The sequence below is a fragment of the Temnothorax americanus genome, unplaced genomic scaffold, assembly GCF_048541705.1.
Source record: "Temnothorax americanus isolate GAGA-0224 unplaced genomic scaffold, ASM4854170v1 Scaffold91, whole genome shotgun sequence".
NCBI lineage: Eukaryota > Metazoa > Arthropoda > Insecta > Hymenoptera > Formicidae > Temnothorax > Temnothorax americanus.
This window is the reverse complement of record NW_027509814.1, coordinates 488,816-509,063: the sequence shown is the minus strand read 5'-3', so window position 1 is coordinate 509,063 and position 20,248 is coordinate 488,816. Positions and strand designations below refer to the sequence as shown.

Here is a 20,248-nt window from a genome sequence, read left to right as displayed (position 1 = left end):
ACCTCCTGTCATAATTCATATTTATCTGCTCGATTAGGAGACAACGATATTGGTACTATAAAACGTTTGTCACTTACAAGCATTCCGATAAATGATTAACACGCAAGCGAGCAGACAAACGGCATCAGTGTTAGTTTGGGAAAACTGGAGTAAGTTTCCCGTAATTACATTAGATTAGATAGATAGTTGTTACATACATGCACCTAAATGTACCAAAAAAAATAGAAGATTTTTGTCCACAGTTTTAATCAGACCACTCAGGCAATGTAAATCTGTTTTCAAGTATAAATATTACGCGAAAATGGAGCTAGAACCTAGAAAGCCATGCATAGTTTCGATAAATCAACATAACAAAATATATATGATTATTGGAATGATTCATGCATCAATAACGGGTATTATATCCTTTTCTGCAATATATGCAAATCCTTTCGAAAGAAATTTATAATAAATCAATACTTTATCTTTCGAACAGCCTAAATTATCCGTAATAATAATAATGCAACCTTTCACTAAGTATTTGAAAAATATTGGAAAGCACCTCTTCTGTTATTTGAAATGTAACCTTGCGTATTTTCTATGTGTTAGTCTTTAACAAAAGAAATGGAGGCACTTACGAGCTTCTGTAATCCTGATTGTTGAATATATCACCAGGATCAGATTTCTTGATTTCATTCTCTCGGGCTGCTTCTGTTACGGACTTCCAAATAGTATTCCTCACTCTAGATACACGATAGAAACCATCGCCATATAAGTACAAAATATAGATATATCGTCCGCGCGCGCGAACGCTTAGTAGCATGCATACTTACGCCTTTACTGTGACATCCAGTAGTAATACCGCGGTAGGTATTAATATGAGTCCCAGCCAAAAAACAGGCGAAGAAAATAACATTCTATCATTGCCCAGCATCACAGCGCCGACGTTCAAGACGGGCCAAAAATTACTGCAAAAACAAAAACACATTAAACGTATTACGTGTTATTACGTATTACGTGTTAGAAAGCTTATAACGAGATATTACGTCAAGAAAATCTTACCTATATATTAAAATAAATAAGAACCAGAGTATAATAGATCCCCATGTCGCCAAGTGGGTGACCCATGTCCATGAGTTTATTATTAGACCCGCTTTCGCGCATACCGTTACTACAACATACTGAGAAACCACATGATACGTAGATAATCTCTTTGACAAGATCACAATGTAAAGAATGTATGAGACTTACGGTATAGACAAAGTTTCCTAGTAGAAGATAGCCACCGTCTCTACCGTTCGCCCAAGCTACGTCTTGCTTCAAAGCCATTAGCGGCAGCCAATACAATAGCGACGAATGAATCAGCCCATTTATAATCCATACCCAAAATACCTGTTTGAACACATAGATACATTTAGGAACACTGTTACATTTTTAAATTTAACATGATTTGTATAGAAACATATTTACTTTAATATTGAAGAATGACTCGCCGTTATTCTTCGTCGCGTACAATCCCGGATGAGCCAAGTGAGTTTCCGCGGAACACACTTTGTCAAAGAGACCCATAGCTAATGGAGGAGCAGCGGTAAAAACCTAAAAAATACACCAAAATAATTGAAAATAGAATTTTAACTTTTTTTTTTTTTAGCAAAATATTATTGTATAGTTTTTAAAAACTTACCACGTTGTAAAGTCCAATTGACCATCTTTCGAAAAGGATCTGTCCGGACCAGCCGGAATAGATGGCAAACCATAATTCGATAACATATAAACAAATATTCTTGTAAAACGAATACAAGATTAATTTACACATTCTGCTATAATTCCAAGAACCGTGAACGAATAACAGACGTTTCAAGAAACGAAACTGTGCGATGGAGTAATCCGAGGCACAGGCCGCTTGAAGACCCTCCACACCCGAGATGCCTGCGACAAACGGAACATCGCGATGTTTCAACGATATAAAAATATTCGACGAAAATTGATACGGACGATAAAACTTACCGACGCCGATGTGAGCTTTTTGTATCATGGCCACATCGTTCGCGCCATCCCCAATCGCAAGTGTCACCGCTTTCTTGTTACTCGTGATTAAGTCAACCACCTAAATGAAAGAAGTCGGAACATTGCGATTGATCGAACATTATGTAAATTCAAACATTAGAATTAAAATGTTACCTCAGCTTTTTGAATCGGCGATACTCTGCAACAGATGACGACTTTGCAAGCTGAACATAATTCCAAAAACTCCATCCTGATGTCGCAAGACAAAGCATAGTCCAACGTACTGCCGTCTATAATCAGGGCTACTTCGTTTTTGCATTTTAAGTCAATCCCAAAATCAAGACAGCGTTGGATGATGACTTCTCTTGTTTTCTGTGAGACATATTACGTAAGACGTTTTACGTTAGGTCGACTAAAGGTTTAAAACTTCGATAATCACCTACTTACATCCAAAGAAGATTCATTAATAATGTAAAGTGGCATTCCGTGCGTTATCAATTTACACGAGTAACCGATATTTAGGGCGGTTTCCTGCTTATCTCCCGTCAATACCCAGACATGGATATCAGCTTGTATAAAAGCCTGTATCGTTTCTGGAACCTAAAATTATGCGATATTGAAAGAAATGTAATAAGTAATAAGTTTCATTGACGCTATTTAATTAGTTAATAATATTCTATACTTGATCTTGTAGTTGATCTTCAATTGCAGTTGCCCCTAATAACGTGAGTTTACTCTCAATAAAATTCGCAGCTTGATCCAACATAGTTTCGCGATTCCTAACACTGATCGACGCTTTATGATACGATTCGCGCCACCACTGTGAAAAGTTATCGAAAGTTATTAATTCAATACTACAATTTATTAAATTCACTCTTCCAAAACAAGATGGAATACACACCTGATAAACATTTTCGGGTATTTCCGCGGAGGCGAAACAAAGCGTTCGCAATCCGTCCGTGGCGAAAGCTTCCAAATGCTCTAGGGTCGTCTCACGAAAATCATCCGCGTGTTCTAAATCAAGATCGCTAGTTTCTAAAGAAGCCGACATCAATCTTTCGTAAATAGCCGAGTCCGCGCCTTTGCAAAAAATTTTAATCTTTCCCTCGGGCGTTTTCACGATCACCGACATACGCTTCCTGGCCGAGGTAAATTCTATAACGTTCAGGATTTCATATCGCTGCGTCTCGCCTAGAGCTTTGATTTCCACGTAGCTGGGCGTTCGCATGTCGAACACGTAGTTAAAGTTACGTGCCCCATCTACCAGCGCTCTTTCATCTAACATAAAGAAGGAAGAATGATAACGTAACTCGTTAAACGCCGTATTGTGCTAGCAAAAATATTCGCAGACGATTTTTACCAGGAGACGCAGCGTGATAGATTATGGAATCGTCTATTTTTTCGGGAATAACCGTGTGGCAAACTGATAACATGACCATAAACTCGTGAAGTATGGCCGCGTGCTCCGCTTTCTTCTTGTCGATAGGATTCGAGGGGTCCCGCACGGCTCTTCCTTCCAAAATATCCTTAATTAAATCGCAATTGCTGTCACTCGTACTTCCGTGGCCGTTTGAAGGATTTGGCAAACTGTAAAATGTTTACATTCGGGAAAATGAGTATTTGAATTGTCAGAATTCACAGTAGAGAAAAAAAGATATACCGTTGGCATGGAACTTACTCATATAATCTTCCGCCGACTGAACACCGCTTAAACTCCATGACGTTCTTCGTAAGGGTGCCGGTTTTATCCGTGAATATGTACTTAACTATCCCGAGTTCCTCGTTCAGGTTACTCGTACGAGCCATTGCCGGAGTGTTCGTTTCCGGGTGATACATTTCTATGTCCATGTTAATAAACGTAGCCTGAACGAATCTCACTACCTCGAGCGTCACTTGCAGCGATATCGGTATTAAATTATTGAAGAGAATAATAAACGTCAGTAGATTGAAAGCGAAGTTCTTAGTCATTTCCTCTGCAATGAGAAGAAAAACGAAGCTCGAACATCCTCGAGAGTGCCCGCGTGTGCCACGTATTTACCTTGCAATCCCAGGTACCAGAGGCCTTCTTTGTTGGCGTTCGTCCACACGGCGTTGAATATCGCGGAAAGAATGCACAACAGAAGAAGTATGAAAAATAGCATCAGTGTCTGCGTGTTGATCAACCGATCCAGGGTGGATCGCTTTAACGGCGCTGTCGCGGTATTATTCTGCATGAGTTTCGTATCGTGTCCCGTGTATATGACTACACCGAACACCCACCGTGTGTTCCGCAACATCGCGCCACGAAGTAACAATTGATCGGGCCCTAAAGCTACACTCCTGTGAAAGAACAACGCTTGTAACATATAACGGCGCATTAATTGTCGCACGATATAAAACTGTCAAGATTTTAACAAATGCCAAGACATTTTCATTAATAAAAATACGATACATAATAAATATAATAGAAGCTTCATAAATTACTGGAGAACGAATTGATACAAAGAATAAAGTGATATGGGAGAGAAATTATCTTTTATATTAATTGGAATTAAATAACGACGAATTGACGCAAGCAAAGCGTGCAGAGAAAAGAAATGTCGAGAAATGTACTTTATGGCAATGGTATATTTGTGGTCTTACTGTTTATTGGTCTCCCGTAGGACTCCGTGAAACTCGTATAAATGCCTGTTGGGCGGCTCGCATTGAATGTTCGCGTGAAAATTCATTAATTCCGCGGTATCTAAGAGATTGGCAGTGTCGGAATGGGCCTGTCGAATCTTCAGATTCGTCTCGCCGTCCAGGTTGGCGGTCTCTATGAAGGACATACCCTGTGGTTCCGACGACGACAACATAATCAAGTCAGCGGGGAAGAAAGTGTTGTTGTGAACCTATGCATATTAAAAAGGGCGACTCTAGCGAAGGGACGTATTCGACGATTAATTATCATCACACGAATGATCTTGGTGAAAACAGGCAAACCTTAACCACATCCCCGACGGCTATGGCGCGCCACTGTATCCACTGCCAGCGCCCTTCCCTCAGCACCTCCACCTCTCTCATGTTTGTTTCATCGTCCGCTCTGTGCCTCTTCTAAAAATTGACAAATACCTCTCATTGAATTACGGGTCATATAATAACGAAAAATATATAACAAATATATAAAATTATAACGAATATACGTACAACGTCCTCGACTATCTCTTTCAAAGCGGACACGCTGAGGATGAAAATCAGCGGAACCAATGTTGTCCAGCGTCCTGTCGGAGATACGTCTGGTATTTGCTAAAATTTAAATCAGGAAGAATGTTAAACGCCGTTGACAGTACTGAACACAGCCAGAAATTCAACGAGAATACATCAAACGGATTATTCTTTAATTTAACGCTAGAACAGCCAACGTTATTTTGACGTAGTAGACATTTTACATAGAGAACTTCGAAATTAGAGGTTGATGGTTGAAGGAAAATAAATTGATATATATCATAATTTTTTTATCTTGACAAAAGTTAGTATAATATCCAGCCAACAAAAGCACGTACCTTAATAATTTTTGTAATTTAAAATAAGAAATTTAAAATCTGTTATTTTCGGGGTTGATTGTTCTAGCAGTAAATCTGCTTTAGAAGCATCTATTGAAAAAGAATTGTTGAAGAATTTATCCCGTTATATCCGTATATATACTTCTGCGCGCAACACTCTACCTGCATGAGTGCGATGAACAGGAAAAAGCAGTTACTGTAGCGGCGAAATTGTTCGAACAGGAACAGGGGTACGAACGACAGAAATGAATACTTGGCGGTAGTAACGTGATTGTTTCTGTATTTCGCCGGCTGATGAGGGGCATTGACGAAAATGACCCTCTCTTCGCCGTCATTCTGTTGCCCGGCTAGCTGATCGTCGCCCTGTGAGCCACCATTTTCCGCCCTTACCGGGCCAACTGCAACGCAGGAAAAATCCAATTTAATTTTATACGACATATACGACATTTTTCTAATCTCGAGCTTAAGCCTCTGTATTATAGATTTCGATTTTCCTTCTTCATTTAAATTCGGAGTCGCGATCAATAATTAACCCGCTACAACGCCACGTGTCTCGTAGTCATATATATATCCATGTATCTATATATTTTCCAAGTCTCAATTTAATCAATAATTTATTGGAATATTTAACATAATGAATAATTATCCAAGTGAAATATTCAATTTCATGAATAATTTAATCAAACGTTCTCAATTTTCATTTTGCAATTCCTTTCCGTGAGCAAGAAAGATTTCTCACAGGAAATTATTACTCGTTCAACTTATCTCGGAAAGGAATCGACATCGTTTTACATTTTCCCGCAGGCACCACCCCCCGCGAAACGATCGCGTCTCTAGACCCTCTATAGACCCGCATTTCTCCACTCGTCAGATACAGAAATATATACCCTCGGCCGAAGGAAAGGTTAACGTAAAGAATAAAGTCACGCTACTTTATCGGAGATTCCAATCGTACGAGCGTTATTATGCCCGAGATATAAATGACATTCGTATATCGTGCTCGGATATAATTATTCTACAGCCGTCCCGCCGCGGCCGTGTAACGCGTTCCGCCCATCGAGCGATTGGACCGACAGTTGTGCCGCGACACGAACAATTCGCAACAAATGACCGCTATTAAAGTATCATACGTAAACTCGGTAAACTTTGAAAGATGAACAATACGGCCGTGAAAATCGCGGTGTGTATATTCCTGATCGATGCGCGCCGCGAGCGCGATTTACGCAAGAGGCTTCAGTTTATCGTCGTGCATGCGTAATTTGCACCTATCGCTTATCGCGAGAGACGTAATACGCTGACTTTAGATGTTCGCTGTATATAGCTATGTATAACCACTTTATTTATTTGCCCTCGACGTCGGATAAGGAAGAACTAAATCACAATCAAATACATCTTGAGTTAACATTATCAGAATATTATTTATTTTTCCTCGACGTCGGATAAGCGGGAAGAACTAAATCACAATCGTCAATCAAATACATCTTGAATTAACATTGTCAGATATATTTTGATTTTATTAACAGAGAAGCTCTGTGTATTTTGCACATTTAAAAGCGAACCTTCCGCAACTGAAGTCTGTATATTTTAATTAGCACGATATTTCGCGCACTTTATTGCTTTTTGATTTTTATTGCTATCGTAGAATATAGACTTTCACAATTTTAGAACACTTGCCGCGCCGACTCGGGAATAGCAGCTATATACGTCAGTGCGGAATAAAAGAAAAGCGGTAACAACAGAAAAGAGGAGATAAGCGCGCTCAATTAATAATCCAACACGGGAACTTTTAGCTACGACGTAATTCAGTGTTCGGAAAGACTTGGACGTTCGCAAACTCATGCGATTTATTACAATTAATTCCTAATAATGTACATTATTTTATACAAAAATATTACACATAAATTATATATTAATAATATTAGAAAGTATACCTGTGTATAATAATTCGTGATAATGCTACGTATATTTACAAATGCGTTATATATACATTTACCACCAGATACATTCTTGAATCAAAATAAGAAATAATCTTTATCAATTAAAAATTCTTGGCTCGAGAAATATCGGCGCCACTATTGTTGGGGCCTTGTATCACGGAGATAACGCAAGAGAGTGCAATGCGTTAAACTGAAATCCCGGCCACGCGAAAATTGTTGGAAAATTCTCCGAAAGCGTACAAAGAAGGGATCTTCCCCGATAAGCGTTGTTAAATCGTTGTACGAATTCACCAGGTGGAAATCACCCAGTGAACGATCGTTCGCGTAGTTCCACGTGGTAACGATGACGGGCATTCCCGTATGAGCTTTAACTATTTAGCTTCGATCGACTCCTCCCCCGCGCGCGCTCCTCCTCGACGACGACCGACGACGACGACTTACGGATCTGGGCGTGCAGGTAAAGGTGCACCCGGGACCTGAGTTCGTTGAACCACTGCACCAGCTTCGTGACGGCGACTTCCATGACCGTCACGCGTATTTTAAAGACGTTTTCGCCGAGGATCTCTCTCTATCTCTATTTCTCTCTTCCCTTCCGGCACGCACGCGCACACGTATATATATTTGACGTTTCTCACATGTCTGCACGCGCGCTACGCCCTTGCCGATTCACGTTCGGCCTCCGTAGTATACGAACGTCTCTCTCTCTCTCTCTCCCCCCTTTCTCTCCCGCTCTTATTCTTTCTCTCTCACGCGTGCGGCACCGAGATCGGAGCCCGTGGGGCGGCCGGATCGGAGTAACAGCAGCGGCGTCGCCGCATCGGGGAAAACGGCGACGGCACGAGGAGAAGACGCCGACGACCGGGGAAACGACGTCGGCTCCGGCGGCGCGGCTCGGATCGCCTGCAAAGCCCCCCCGATGAATAATTCTCCTCCTTTAATTGCATCGATCGTCGCGCGCGACGTGCCGCGCAACGACGTCGGTGCGCGTCGCGTTCGCTTCCGTTCGGGGAGAAGAGGGAACGGGAACGGACGGACGGACGTCCGCGACGCGCCGCGCCTCCAGTCGCGGTTAGCTTTTGAGGTTATGTCGAGGCGAGCTCGAGGAAACGGTCTCCCCGCCGGATAAATCGGCCGGGTTATCGCGACGAGCGATTATCCGCGGTTATATACTCGCAAACTTTTGGACGAACGTTCGGCGAACGCTCGGCGAAAACGGACTCGCAAGGATGACGCGAAGGAAAGTCCGCACTCCGCACCGATGCACTGTCATCGCGACGCGTCGCGCGTTGCATCGCCACCATCGCCACACATCGCACCGACGACGCGACGCGCCGACGACGACGCGCGACGTCTCCGTCACGTGCTTCGCGACGTATCTTATACAGGGTGTACGTGCGTATTTTATCGGTCTTCCCGAGACGCGGTACTTTGACACAAACATATAAATATTTATAATAATAAGATAATTGTACACCGTTATTAATTAAATATTAAAGGACGAAACACACTCTTAAACCACGACACTTTGAGTATTTCAACACGAAACAAAATTATTTTAACTCCATTATTGGTTTGGTTAAATTATCATTGTTTTAGTTAAATTAACGACATATTTCGAGTAGAACCAGTGATTTATAAAAATGTTAAAAATGACTCAAATTGAGTATATAATTTGACACTACGAATTTAACAGTTATAAATTATTGTAAATTACAATAAAATTGTATAATAAAATTTATAATAAGTGCTACTTCGTCAAGGAAAGTTTCATCTCATCCGGATTGCTCGAAGAAGCTGGCTCGACGTTCGACGTTAAACGCAGCAGCAACGGGACACCCTGTATAAGTAGGTATACGTGTGTAGCGTGACGTTTAGCTTCGACAAGTTTGACTGCCAAGTCATTTACGGCAAGTGTTCGGTACGACGTCCGATATGAAGGATCGACGGATCCACACGGGAGATAAGTAAATGAGGGTCGTCGTCGCAGGGGAGACGGCAGGCAGCGCGACGCGACGCGACGGTATTTAATTACGCACGACGGATTATCGATTTCTCCCGACCGCTCGCTCGCGCGCGACCCGTCAAAAACTCGGCGACGCACTACGCCACGCCGGAGTATGTTTTTCCTTTCCGGGGAGATAACGATTACGTAATACGGTTACGCGATAGTGGGCGGTCGCGTAATCCCGCCGTTATTACACGTCTCCTCCGTCTCCTCCGCTCGCACGCGAAACGTTCGCGCGCTCGTTTGTCGAACGATCGCCGTGCTAAAACGAGGCGATTAGCATTTCCGTCGCGCACCACTTCACCTCTCCCAGCTTCGCAGGCCCGCGCTTATATGGCATGTATACTGGAATATATATGCGAAAACTGTATTTACGTGGAACATAAAAAGAAACATCTCAATGCGAACTACATTCTCCCGCGAATGAATTTCAAGCATGGGATATATTAATCTTGTCTTTTATTATATCTCTTCCCTTTTAATATGCAAATCCGAAATGCGAACCATATGTTGGTCGGCTCGGGATCAACTCACGGAATTATTCGATCCACTATCAAAATATGATGACGTCTCGTTTGATGCATCGCGGCAATTGGAACATTAGCCAAACAAATTGAGATGATAACGTATATATATCGCTGCTGAATAAAAGGATGAAATTTAAACCGATACCTGGAGTTAAAAATAACATTTTGTAACCATGTGTGTGTTAAAATTTGTTATTTTAACACGCAAACCAGTATTATTTTGAATAGAAACAATATTGAACCAATATATTTTGAATAGAAGCAGTGACGACTTATAGGAATGAATAAAAATGACTCAAATTGACACACGTGCGGTAGTTAAAAATAACAGTGTTATTTAACTCAAGGTACCGATTTAAATTTCATTCTTTAATATTTAACAATTAAAATGCGTCGAAACGCAGACCGTGTATGTTGTCCGGCTCGGGTCAGATATATCGTGGAAACCATTATCAAAATTATGACATCTCGTTTGACCGGAGCTCGATCATAGCAGAACGTTAACGAGTAAAATTAAAATAAAAATATGCTTGTAAGTTGTTATAGTATTACATGAAAGAAGACGATGTTGAAAAACACGCATCTTGGATCTTCTATATTAAAAAGAGATTTAGTAAGAGAAGATTAAGGTTCGAGATTAATTGAAAGAATCTTTTTTATTCCCTGTAGATTGAGTTAATGAAAATTTTATAAGCAATACCATAAATACACGGGTTCCATAAAGCTGAAAAAAGTGTGTCACACCAGCAGGGAATGCAGAATTATTTATAAAACGAACATTTTATTCGCGTTCGATTCTGCCGAAGCCTACTCTGTTAAATTCGTAGCGTCAAATTATACTTAATTTAAGTTATTTTTAATTATTCCTACAAGTCGCCACTGCAATTTAACTAAACCAATGGGGTTAAAATAACATTGTTTTGCGTTAAAATAGTAAATTTCGACACACATGGTAATTAAAAATAAAAAGTATTGATTCAAATTTCATCCTTTAATATTTAACAGTGCCACGAGATAAATTCTATTCTGCAGAGATCGCCTGATTTAATTTATCTTCACGTAACTATCTGGTCCACTCGAAATACCGACCCTCACAAATCAGCTTCGCGTAGCTCAGCAAATAAATATCGAGTCAATCGCCCGTTCTACTTTTCTTTTCTATATGACAGATAGCGGCGTCTCGTTTCTCTCAATGATACATCGCTGCAGGAATTTACACGGGAAACTCCCGAAATCTCTCTACATTTACTCCAATCCGGAAAGGACAGATCGCGATGCCAAAATCCTCGACGAATCGGCACGTCTCATCCGGCGATCGATCGAACGAGCTCTCTGGAGAAGAGCCAGCGCATCCGGCCGCCCCGGCGATCGATCCTTCGCACCTTTTCCCCGAAAACGGACACGGGGAAATCTTTTTCCCACGCGCACGCACTCGCCTCGCGTATACACGGTTTTCCGACGCGGTCCGCTCTCGCCCGTGTCGGGATAACGATCGTCCGAAACAAGTGCTTGTACGTCATCGGGCGCGCGTCGGAAAGAGTTTCCTCCCTCGCCACACCCCTGCCGCCGAACAACGACGAAGACGACACGGCCGTCGGCGCGGTCGGCGCTCACGTGCACGCGTGCGTCGTTAACGCGCACACGCGCGTCAACCACTCGGCATCGATCGCGTCGCCGGGAAATCCGCGTCGTACGGCGGCACCCGGGAAGCACGCACCGCCGCGCCCGCGCCCGGCCCGCGGGATTCGCACGCGCGCGATCGCGAGATTTTTTCTTAATTCTTGGCACACGTTCAATCGTCGGGATACCGTCGGCGATGCTGTCGGAACGACCGTGACACGTTTCCCGCGAGCGCGACGCGACGCAATCCCGCGCTACACCCCCGAGTCGCATCCCGAGTCCCGAGAACGGGAACATCCCCCCGTCGACCCGCGACTGCAAAGATTTTGCAAAAGCGCGTTTTCCAATCGTGAATGGTGCACAAATCGGGATAGATTTCCAAAATCCGCGAGGATATGCGGAAAAGGAAGTTGGGTCCCCTCGAGATTCGGACCTCGCAGGATCGAGTAACTCTCGTGACGCTCTTTATCATTGAATTATTTTTGCACGAGGCTCGCGCTTGCGACCGGCGCGGAACTGCTCCCGAGGGGTGGCGAATGGGTCCCAGATGAATGCGTCAACCACGTTCACGTGCTGTCACACCGTAAAAACGCATGCGCCCATTGACGGCAACAAGTTGGTGTCAGCACCGACCGTACCTCGGAACGCGCAACCGCGGCTGTCGCTTCCCCGGAGGAAGTGTGCAGAAGCGTGCGATGGTGTGACGACTGTATAAACGGGCATCGATAGGCCAAGGACAAACCGGCGATGCCGCCAGCAGGGTGGTTTCCTCCACCTTCGACCATTTAAGGGGGGAATCTGGTTTTAGGAGGCCGAAAAATGCATGACTTTTAGAAATTTTTTTCTCAGCTATAGAATAAAACCAATCACTTACAAATTTTAAGGACGTTTTTATTGCTTATTTCAACTAAATAAAATAATTTTTTTATTGAAAAATATTGACATCTTTGTTTTAAAAATGGAGTCATGTTGGTAGTGCCAAGCCGTCCAGTTGTTCCAATGTGTATGTTACACTTTATAGCGATTGTAATTTTTGTCTGAAACCAAAAAAACCAATTTTTTTCTTTAACTTTGTGTAATTACCTTCTAGTTAAACCAAAGTGTTTTTGAAAAAAGTTAAATTAGACTAATTTTATTGCAAAAAAACGTCGAAATTTTTTCGTGAAAATTGTAACTTATTCTTCAAAGTCGTATAAATTTTTTAATTTTCGCTTTTCTTTTAATTTTTTGGTTTAACTCTAGAAGGTAATTACATAAAGTTAAAAAAAATTGATTTTTTGGAGTCGAACAAGCGACCCTTAACGCGAGCTCTATCACTGAAGCCGACTGAAGCTTTATTTCGAAGAATTTTTAGATACCGTAGATTAGATTAAGTACTCCAGATAAAAATCTCTAGGTTGACGCTAATTCTTTAAATTGTGGGGTGTCCCGAGAATGTTAGCGAAAAACCTCGAGGGCACTGATTGCCAGTATATTAGCTACCGACTGCAGACATCATTAGCGGAACTTTTACTTGCCTTTTAAGGGGAGAACCTGAATTAGAACGCTAAAAAAAGCATAGTTTTTGCAATTTTTTTCTCGGCTCCAATAAAACGAATCTTTTCGAAACTTTTGGGGTGTTTTATCACACATTTTGACATTAACCAAAAATATTGATTTTTAGTATTAAAAATGGTCAATAATATCTACAACAACGTTTTTCGAATTCTCGTACAAGATAGGGAAAAATCTATTTGACTACTCGACTTGATCCAAGATTTTTTAGTTACATAATTGCATTCTCTTCTATGTAAACCTAAAAAAAATTTATAATATCGAAAATTAAACTAATTGTAAAACTTTAAAAAAAAAAAGTTACGATTTTTGCCAAAAATTTTCAACTTAATTGTTTTAAAAAAATTGCTAAATTTAATTGGAGCCGAGAAAAAAAATTGCAAAAATTATGCTCTTTTTAGCGTTCTAATTCAGGTTCCCCCCTTAAAGCGAACTTCACTTGAACTACTGTTCGATTAGGGATTATCTATGTGCACTGTTAAATCTGTAATGTCAAATTAGACTTAATTTGAGTCATTTCTAACCATTCTTATAGGCGACCTATAGGTCGCCACTACTCCTGCGCAATATGTCGTAATTTAACACTAAACCAATAAAATTGAAATAAATATAAGTTTCAGTGTTAAAATAATAAATTTCAACGGACACGGTAGAAATAAATAACAAAACGTTATTTAACTCAAGGTATATTGGTTTAAATTTCGTCCTTCAACATTTAACAATGTAGGGCGTGCCAATTAGAATTATTATTAATTCACGAATTAATTTACTCACCATCGGAATCCGGCGAGCCGGTCTCCTGGAGCTCGATGTGCTCCCGCGCTCTCCGTCTGCTGCTGCGTCTAACGGGGTCCAGACGGAAACCGATATTGTCGACATTATCGATATCCCCGAGATCAATGGGACTGCCGACGATGAACGGCCCGGTGGATTCCTGTTGTGCGCCGTCGTTCGCCCGGTTGACCGCCGGTGACGCGTTACCGCTGTTGCCGTTGCCGCCGTTGTTGTTGCCGCTGCCGTTGTGCAGGGGTGTGCCGTCCATATGGGGTATGGAAGAGAGGTCCGGCGGGGTGAACGGCCGCAACGGCTCAGGACTGGGAACCCGGGGGTTCCTCCTGGCTGGTTGCATTGACTGTGCCGGCGCCTGCAATAAAATCGACGACGCGATCGATTTACTCTCGTGACCTTTCACCTCGCCGATGCGAGAATATACGTGATACGTAACTAGTGGTCAAGGGGGCAGTCGATTCGCACCGATTTCGATGGTAGAAAAGAAATGACGCGAATGAAAAAAAAAAAAAAAAGGAACTGATCCTGAATCCATTTCAAAGACTCGTCCTTATGAATTGCTCTAGTTCCTTAACCGGTTGTTCATCGATTTTCATACATACATTTACTCTAATATTTATCCTATTAGTTATCCTAATATCCCTCGCATATTCTCCGAGGTGTTTACAAACCCGTTACAATGCAATCGGAGACTTGGATCGCGCCTAATTAAAGACGCAATGACGGCATTGCTTCGCAGTGATACACATATTGCGTATCACGCGAAAATCGTAACCGTACACAGGCAACAATGGTACGTATCTATAGGCTATCCGACGACCCTGAAAAGAATCGTACTCGCCAATCTCTCACGATGTAAATACGTCACGGTTCATTCACCCGCGATTGTTTCGTTGTGCGCGCGTCACGTACGACGTCGCATAAGTTGCCTTCCAAGAAACTCCGCCCCGGCAAGGTAAAACTGCAGATTGAGCCTTGGTGACCTGATTTATTCGTTTCCCTGAATTAGTCGGAATTGGCGAGGCTCCGAGCGAAATTGTTGAGTCACGCAGTTGGACAAAAAGTCTATAAATATTCGAGTTCTTTTGACATAACTCCGATATGTCTGATTTCTATAGGACAACAAGCGATGAGCGTTAATTCTTCTGGTTGAGACATCTTCTATTTTTGGATTGGGAATTTCCAAGATGTTTACATTCTCATTTTCGACGTGTCTTCTTCGCGTGACAGAACGAATTTGGAATGAAATAAATTGGAATGTCTTTTAGAATGTTATATATGTTCGATTGAATATACAGAGACTCTAAAATATATAGAGAGAATATATAGAGAAAAATATATAGAGAATATATAAAGACTTCATAAATATATATCATATAAAATATTATAATATTATATAAAAAAGAAAAATATTAGACTTTCATCAGAATATTCAATTGCGAAATAAAAGTAGAGTTGAACCAACACTGTGCCGTTTAACTTGCGATGTTCGTCGCATTAGTTTTTAACAACTTTATTTGTTTGACTTAAGCAATAAACGCGGAGATAGGTTGAGTATTAGGTTTGCCGTAGAATTACAGTTGACAATACGAGTGACACACGACGTCGATGACTCATGTCCGATGGTAAACTCGACTATAATATTGCAAGCGCCCGCGCATTGGAAGCCGCATTGATGCAGATAACTTATGAGGGTATACAAATATATGCATATTTAATTTCCGTAACACTGCGAGAATGTAAACCGATCGTTCTAACGGGACGCAGCTCATAAGGAGTATCTTTAACGGTGAATGAGTAACGAGATATGTATTAATTAAGGTGGCCTCGCCATTAAGGTAGTCTCGTTAATGAATCCGTAAGACAAGTGACGTATCCACTTCAAGAACGCGAGCTTGCTTTTCAATGACGAACAAAGCACATTCAGACCAAAGCGAATGAGCGCGAACAAACACGAACGAACAGCTTCGCGAGGCTATTATACGCATCGAAGCAAGTTGTTCGTATTCGTTCGCGATCGTTTACTCGAATCCGGAAATGTTAATCGCGCGTACGTTTCCGCGTATAATATATATTTTTTTCTCATAATAATGATGACGAAATCGAACGAATCTTCAGATATGGAAAATGTTACGTAAGGCTTGTTCTGCCAAGACGGAGGTACACTTCGTACGCAACTTTACGTGTGTTGAAATTGAAAAAACGACACCGGAGGTCACGTATTGCATGTGTCACGCACGTGCGTCTCCTCCGCGCAACCGCTGATTGCATTAAATACACGGCATATATCAAACGAATCGACGCTCATCGACCGACATATGTGCGTGAAGAATAAAAATGGAATTAAACATCAGGGAGCGAAAAAGCCGCGAAGTTGACAAAGACTATGGCCGGTATTCATAGTCGGTTCTTATTTCAAGACCGACTTAAGTATAATACCTTAGATGGCTTAGATGCTAATACGGCTCTGTGATTGGTTAAAAAATGACATCTTAAGATTGTACTTAAGACGGTCTTAAATATAAGAACGCAGTAAAAAATCGTGTGTACGTAGCGGTCCACATGTTAAAATTTTCTTGTGTTACCAAAATTTGACTATTATTTCAATGTAAAATTAACGTACGACAGCCATGTTATTATTTTCTTAACATTTTCACGTGTTACATTTATGTCAACGCGATAACAACACTTTATATATGTTATTTAGAAATTAAATATTATTTTGATTCTTTTAACACAATTACTTTGAAAAATCAACACGTCTTAAAGTTACTTTAACACATAAACAAAAATTAAAGTAAATTTTCAAACAATCGTAAACTTTGACACACAAAATAATTAAATTTACTGAAATTAAATATTTCTATTGCACACAATTCAAGTAAAATCTGTAAAATAATTAATATCATGTGTTGATATAACTTGAAATTTATTATAATGTTGATATAACTAATATAATGTCAATTAATTAACATTTCTAATTATTTGTCAACAAGTAACACACGATGAATGAGTCATTTCAACTTAAAATTTAAAGTGGACTTTCTGGGACATGTAAAAAATGATCAAATTACGTATTATTTTTTACTGCGAACCGACTACGAATACTGGCTCATGTTTCTCTGCTGACGAGCCGGTCGCTGCGCGAGATTACAATTACTCGTTTCGCTGACGCGCGTGAGAAGCATGATAATAACTCGGTCGATTATCTAAACTCTTCTCGAACAATTGAATAACAGAAGCAAATGTACTGGGCCCCTCCCCCGTTGAAGAAACACTTAAATAAATTAAAAAATGTATTTTTCAATGAATTTCGAGTTTGTTTGGACAGATAAATGTTTCAACGGGCGTATTTTTAACCGTTTTTAACCGCTTGTGTATATCGCTGACTGTACTTTGCGCATTATGTAAATTTGCAGCATACATTCTTAGTAGATTCGCTCATGAGCGATTACTTGCCGGCAGATACAATGAATCGCTCGCTATCGGATTACAAGTCGTTATCGTTGTAATCGTGCGATACTCACTACTATTAAACGTGTCGTCCGAGGCTTATTTCTGAACCCCGTTTTGAAGCCTCGATCGGTTCGACCCGTCGTACTTATTACCGCCTCGCCTTATCGTTGATGCACGACTGACTGGGCCAGTATTTCATCGTCCAAAAATATTTTCAGAGAAAAAGCCACGCAATATCTGTCTCTTATTAAATATCTCGCGCACACCTTGACAACAACCATATGTGTGTACATAGTGCATGAAGTGTACACGAATGTAGGCTTCGGGTAATCACCGCACTCGAATCACTTCGATATCGTATCGTGGAAGTGATAAGGAATAGATGAAAGATAGACTTCCGAGGAGAATGAATTTAATATCTTTATTTCCCTTTTCGCAGAAGCTCGGCGTGGATATGGAAGACTCTTGCGCGAACAATGCACTTACGCGAATCAAGAAGCGATTATCGTCCAGTAGTAAAAACGCGGAAGTTGTCAGACCAAGTTTCTACTTTTATCTGGAAGATTGCTAAACTTTGAGCTTGTGGAAAGGGAGACTCCTTCTCTACTCTTTTGGAACATAAAATCGCCATTGAAAACTTCATAAAAATTGATATTTATTAGTTAAGGCACTTTTTTCTCACGTGTGTAAAAAAGTAATTTTATTCTTTTAATTTCTTTTAATTAATTTTTTAAAGAATACTAGTAAGAAAGAAGAATATTGACTGCACACTTCTTTAATTTTATCCGCAATATGAATGCAACTCGGAAATAAGAAGTCAACTACAAATCCATTAACATCCATTGAAATCTATTAAAGTCCATTTAAATCCAAGCGTTAATAACTGCAGGGCACACGTTTGTGATAAATATTCAACAAAGTTTTGTTTTTTTTTTTGCGGAGGAGACACTTCTATCACAATCAGGAAAAAGGCACGTTTTCACTTATCACTGAATAGAAAAAAACGAGCGACTTTCGGCGCGCGCACTGGTCGACACCGCGAGCAAAACTGCACTCACGAACCGCGTCGCATTCGACGCTTTCCGCGAATTTCTGCCGATCGTGGGCGTCTACAGGAGTTATGTTAACGACATTGCAAACGTCGGACGTTCATCGTGCAAATGATACCGGGGGGTGACGACGGCGGCCAGGAGCGCTTTTTTCCCCGAGGAACGTCCAGGAGTCACTGTGAGAAATCCAACGTGATAGCGGCGAGGCACGGCCAATAGGAGCAAGCGAAACGATCGATAACGCAAGACACGAAGTGTTTCGACTTGATAAGATCGAGATTTCTATGGCGCTTGCCTGACCGCCCATTCGTGCGGTCTTACCAAGACTGTCACGATGATTATCCCGCGCGACTGTCTTCGATAAGACGAGCCTTCGATTGGGAAGGTCGTTCCTCACTGATCGTATCTTGTCTAGGTGGAGTAATAAAAAAAAAAGTCGTTCCTCGTAAAGTAACTTTTTTTCAGAAAAATAATAAAATTGACTAATGTCCATTTCTAATTTCTATCAATGCAAATTATTTAACTTTAATCTCGGTTTAATTTATCTTTCATCTTTTTCTAATTTTAAAAGTTAGAAAAGAATAGTAAGAGTAAGTTACCGAAATTAAAATTGATCTACATTGGTAAAACATAATTTATGCCTCACAAAGATGTGTTTTTCCCCCAATATGAGAAATTTACTGAACGTGTACTTTGATCAGAGCAATTTTTTGTCATTGTTTAAAAAGTTCATAATTTTTTCTTATTGCTTACAAAAAAGTTTACAACTTCGAAATTTAATTATTTGCTTTTATGATTGCGTTACATGCCTTCTTTTTAAGAAAAGATTATTTTTATTTATTCGAAAGAGAAAGCGCAAGATTTTCTTGGAATATCCTAAGAACAAAACGGCTATATAATTATACGCTATAATAACGAATTCGCTAAGAAGATTGATTTCCAAAGTCATTGATTTCCGGAGTCGGACACCGCGGGGTTTTTAATTATTTTTCTATTACGTGAATTGAGCGCGACTTTAATGACACCCGTCTGATAGAAGCATCGATCGCGTGATATAAGCCTTTAATCTATTATCTTGAAATTTCATTGATCGCCGTACGAGTCGTACAATTTCATTAATCTCTTGCGCCCTTCCGAATCGATGCCTTTAATAAGTAAAACGGACGTTCAGGATATTACTTCATAAATAAATCTTACAAACTGTTTCTTCGTTGTATCACGCCTAAATATAGCCTCGATTTATTACCTCATTAAGCATCGAACGACCATTCTTACAAATTGCACATTTATAAGACATAAAGTTATGTCTACGAGTACATTATTCTCATCGCGTGTTAAAATTTAACACGGTATAATGATAGCGTACTGCACGAAAAAAACGGTTTTGCTAAAGTATAAAAATTTAGCTACATACAGATCTGAAAATAATTTTGTCGGACCATCAAAATAATTATATAGTAGGTCGCTGAAAGTATATACGATGATAATGCTGTAAAAATTTTTGACATTTTAGCAATCGGTTTGAGTGTTATATATAATTATTTTAATGGTGGCAACGAAATTATTTTCAGATTTGGCTAAATTTTTATATACTTCAGCAAAACCGTTCTTTCCACGTGGAGGAAAAATTAGATTGATATGTGTATATACGTGTTGCTTTGCCAAGGGCCTGCGACAATTCCCGCAGAGACGCCAGGCATCAATAACGCAAACACGATATATGCGACGGCGAGGAAAAGCGTGATGATAGAGTGCAAAATGGTCGATAGTATCGACGATAGTTTCTCCGTGACAAGGCCATCGT

The 20,248-nt window shown here is 40.6% G+C and overlaps 1 protein-coding gene across 7 annotated transcripts in view; it reads right to left on the bottom strand.

Moving 5' to 3' along the window:
* Positions 1–11: 11 nt before the first annotated feature.
* Positions 12–20,248, bottom strand: part of Atp8a (ATPase phospholipid transporting 8A1) — a 29,034-nt gene continuing 8,797 nt past the window's right edge. Inside the window, exons 1-20 of one of the 7 annotated variants that reach the window (XM_077425925.1) lie at positions 17,467–18,675; positions 13,925–14,294; positions 5,670–5,905; positions 5,152–5,250; positions 4,948–5,058; positions 4,609–4,856; positions 4,025–4,305; positions 3,665–3,959; positions 3,347–3,573; positions 2,888–3,264; positions 2,669–2,806; positions 2,434–2,586; positions 2,161–2,358; positions 1,987–2,086; positions 1,664–1,908; positions 1,450–1,575; positions 1,231–1,371; positions 1,042–1,160; positions 813–947; positions 12–722 (exon numbers count right to left, since the gene is read on the bottom strand). In XM_077425925.1, coding sequence (XP_077282051.1) covers positions 614–722; positions 813–947; positions 1,042–1,160; positions 1,231–1,371; positions 1,450–1,575; positions 1,664–1,908; positions 1,987–2,086; positions 2,161–2,358; positions 2,434–2,586; positions 2,669–2,806; positions 2,888–3,264; positions 3,347–3,573; positions 3,665–3,959; positions 4,025–4,305; positions 4,609–4,856; positions 4,948–5,058; positions 5,152–5,250; positions 5,670–5,905; positions 13,925–14,279 — 3,693 coding nt within the window. In that variant the 5' untranslated portion in view covers positions 14,280–14,294; positions 17,467–18,675 and the 3' untranslated portion in view covers positions 12–613. Of the gene's footprint in view, positions 723–812; positions 948–1,041; positions 1,161–1,230; positions 1,372–1,449; positions 1,576–1,663; positions 1,909–1,986; positions 2,087–2,160; positions 2,359–2,433; positions 2,587–2,668; positions 2,807–2,887; positions 3,265–3,346; positions 3,574–3,664; positions 3,960–4,024; positions 4,306–4,608; positions 4,857–4,947; positions 5,059–5,151; positions 5,251–5,669; positions 5,906–7,885; positions 8,737–9,350; positions 9,882–11,219; positions 11,487–13,924; positions 14,295–17,466; positions 18,676–20,248 lie in introns of those variants that run through there. The other 6 variants (XM_077425930.1, XM_077425929.1, XM_077425927.1 and 3 more) reach the window with 6 other exon arrangements.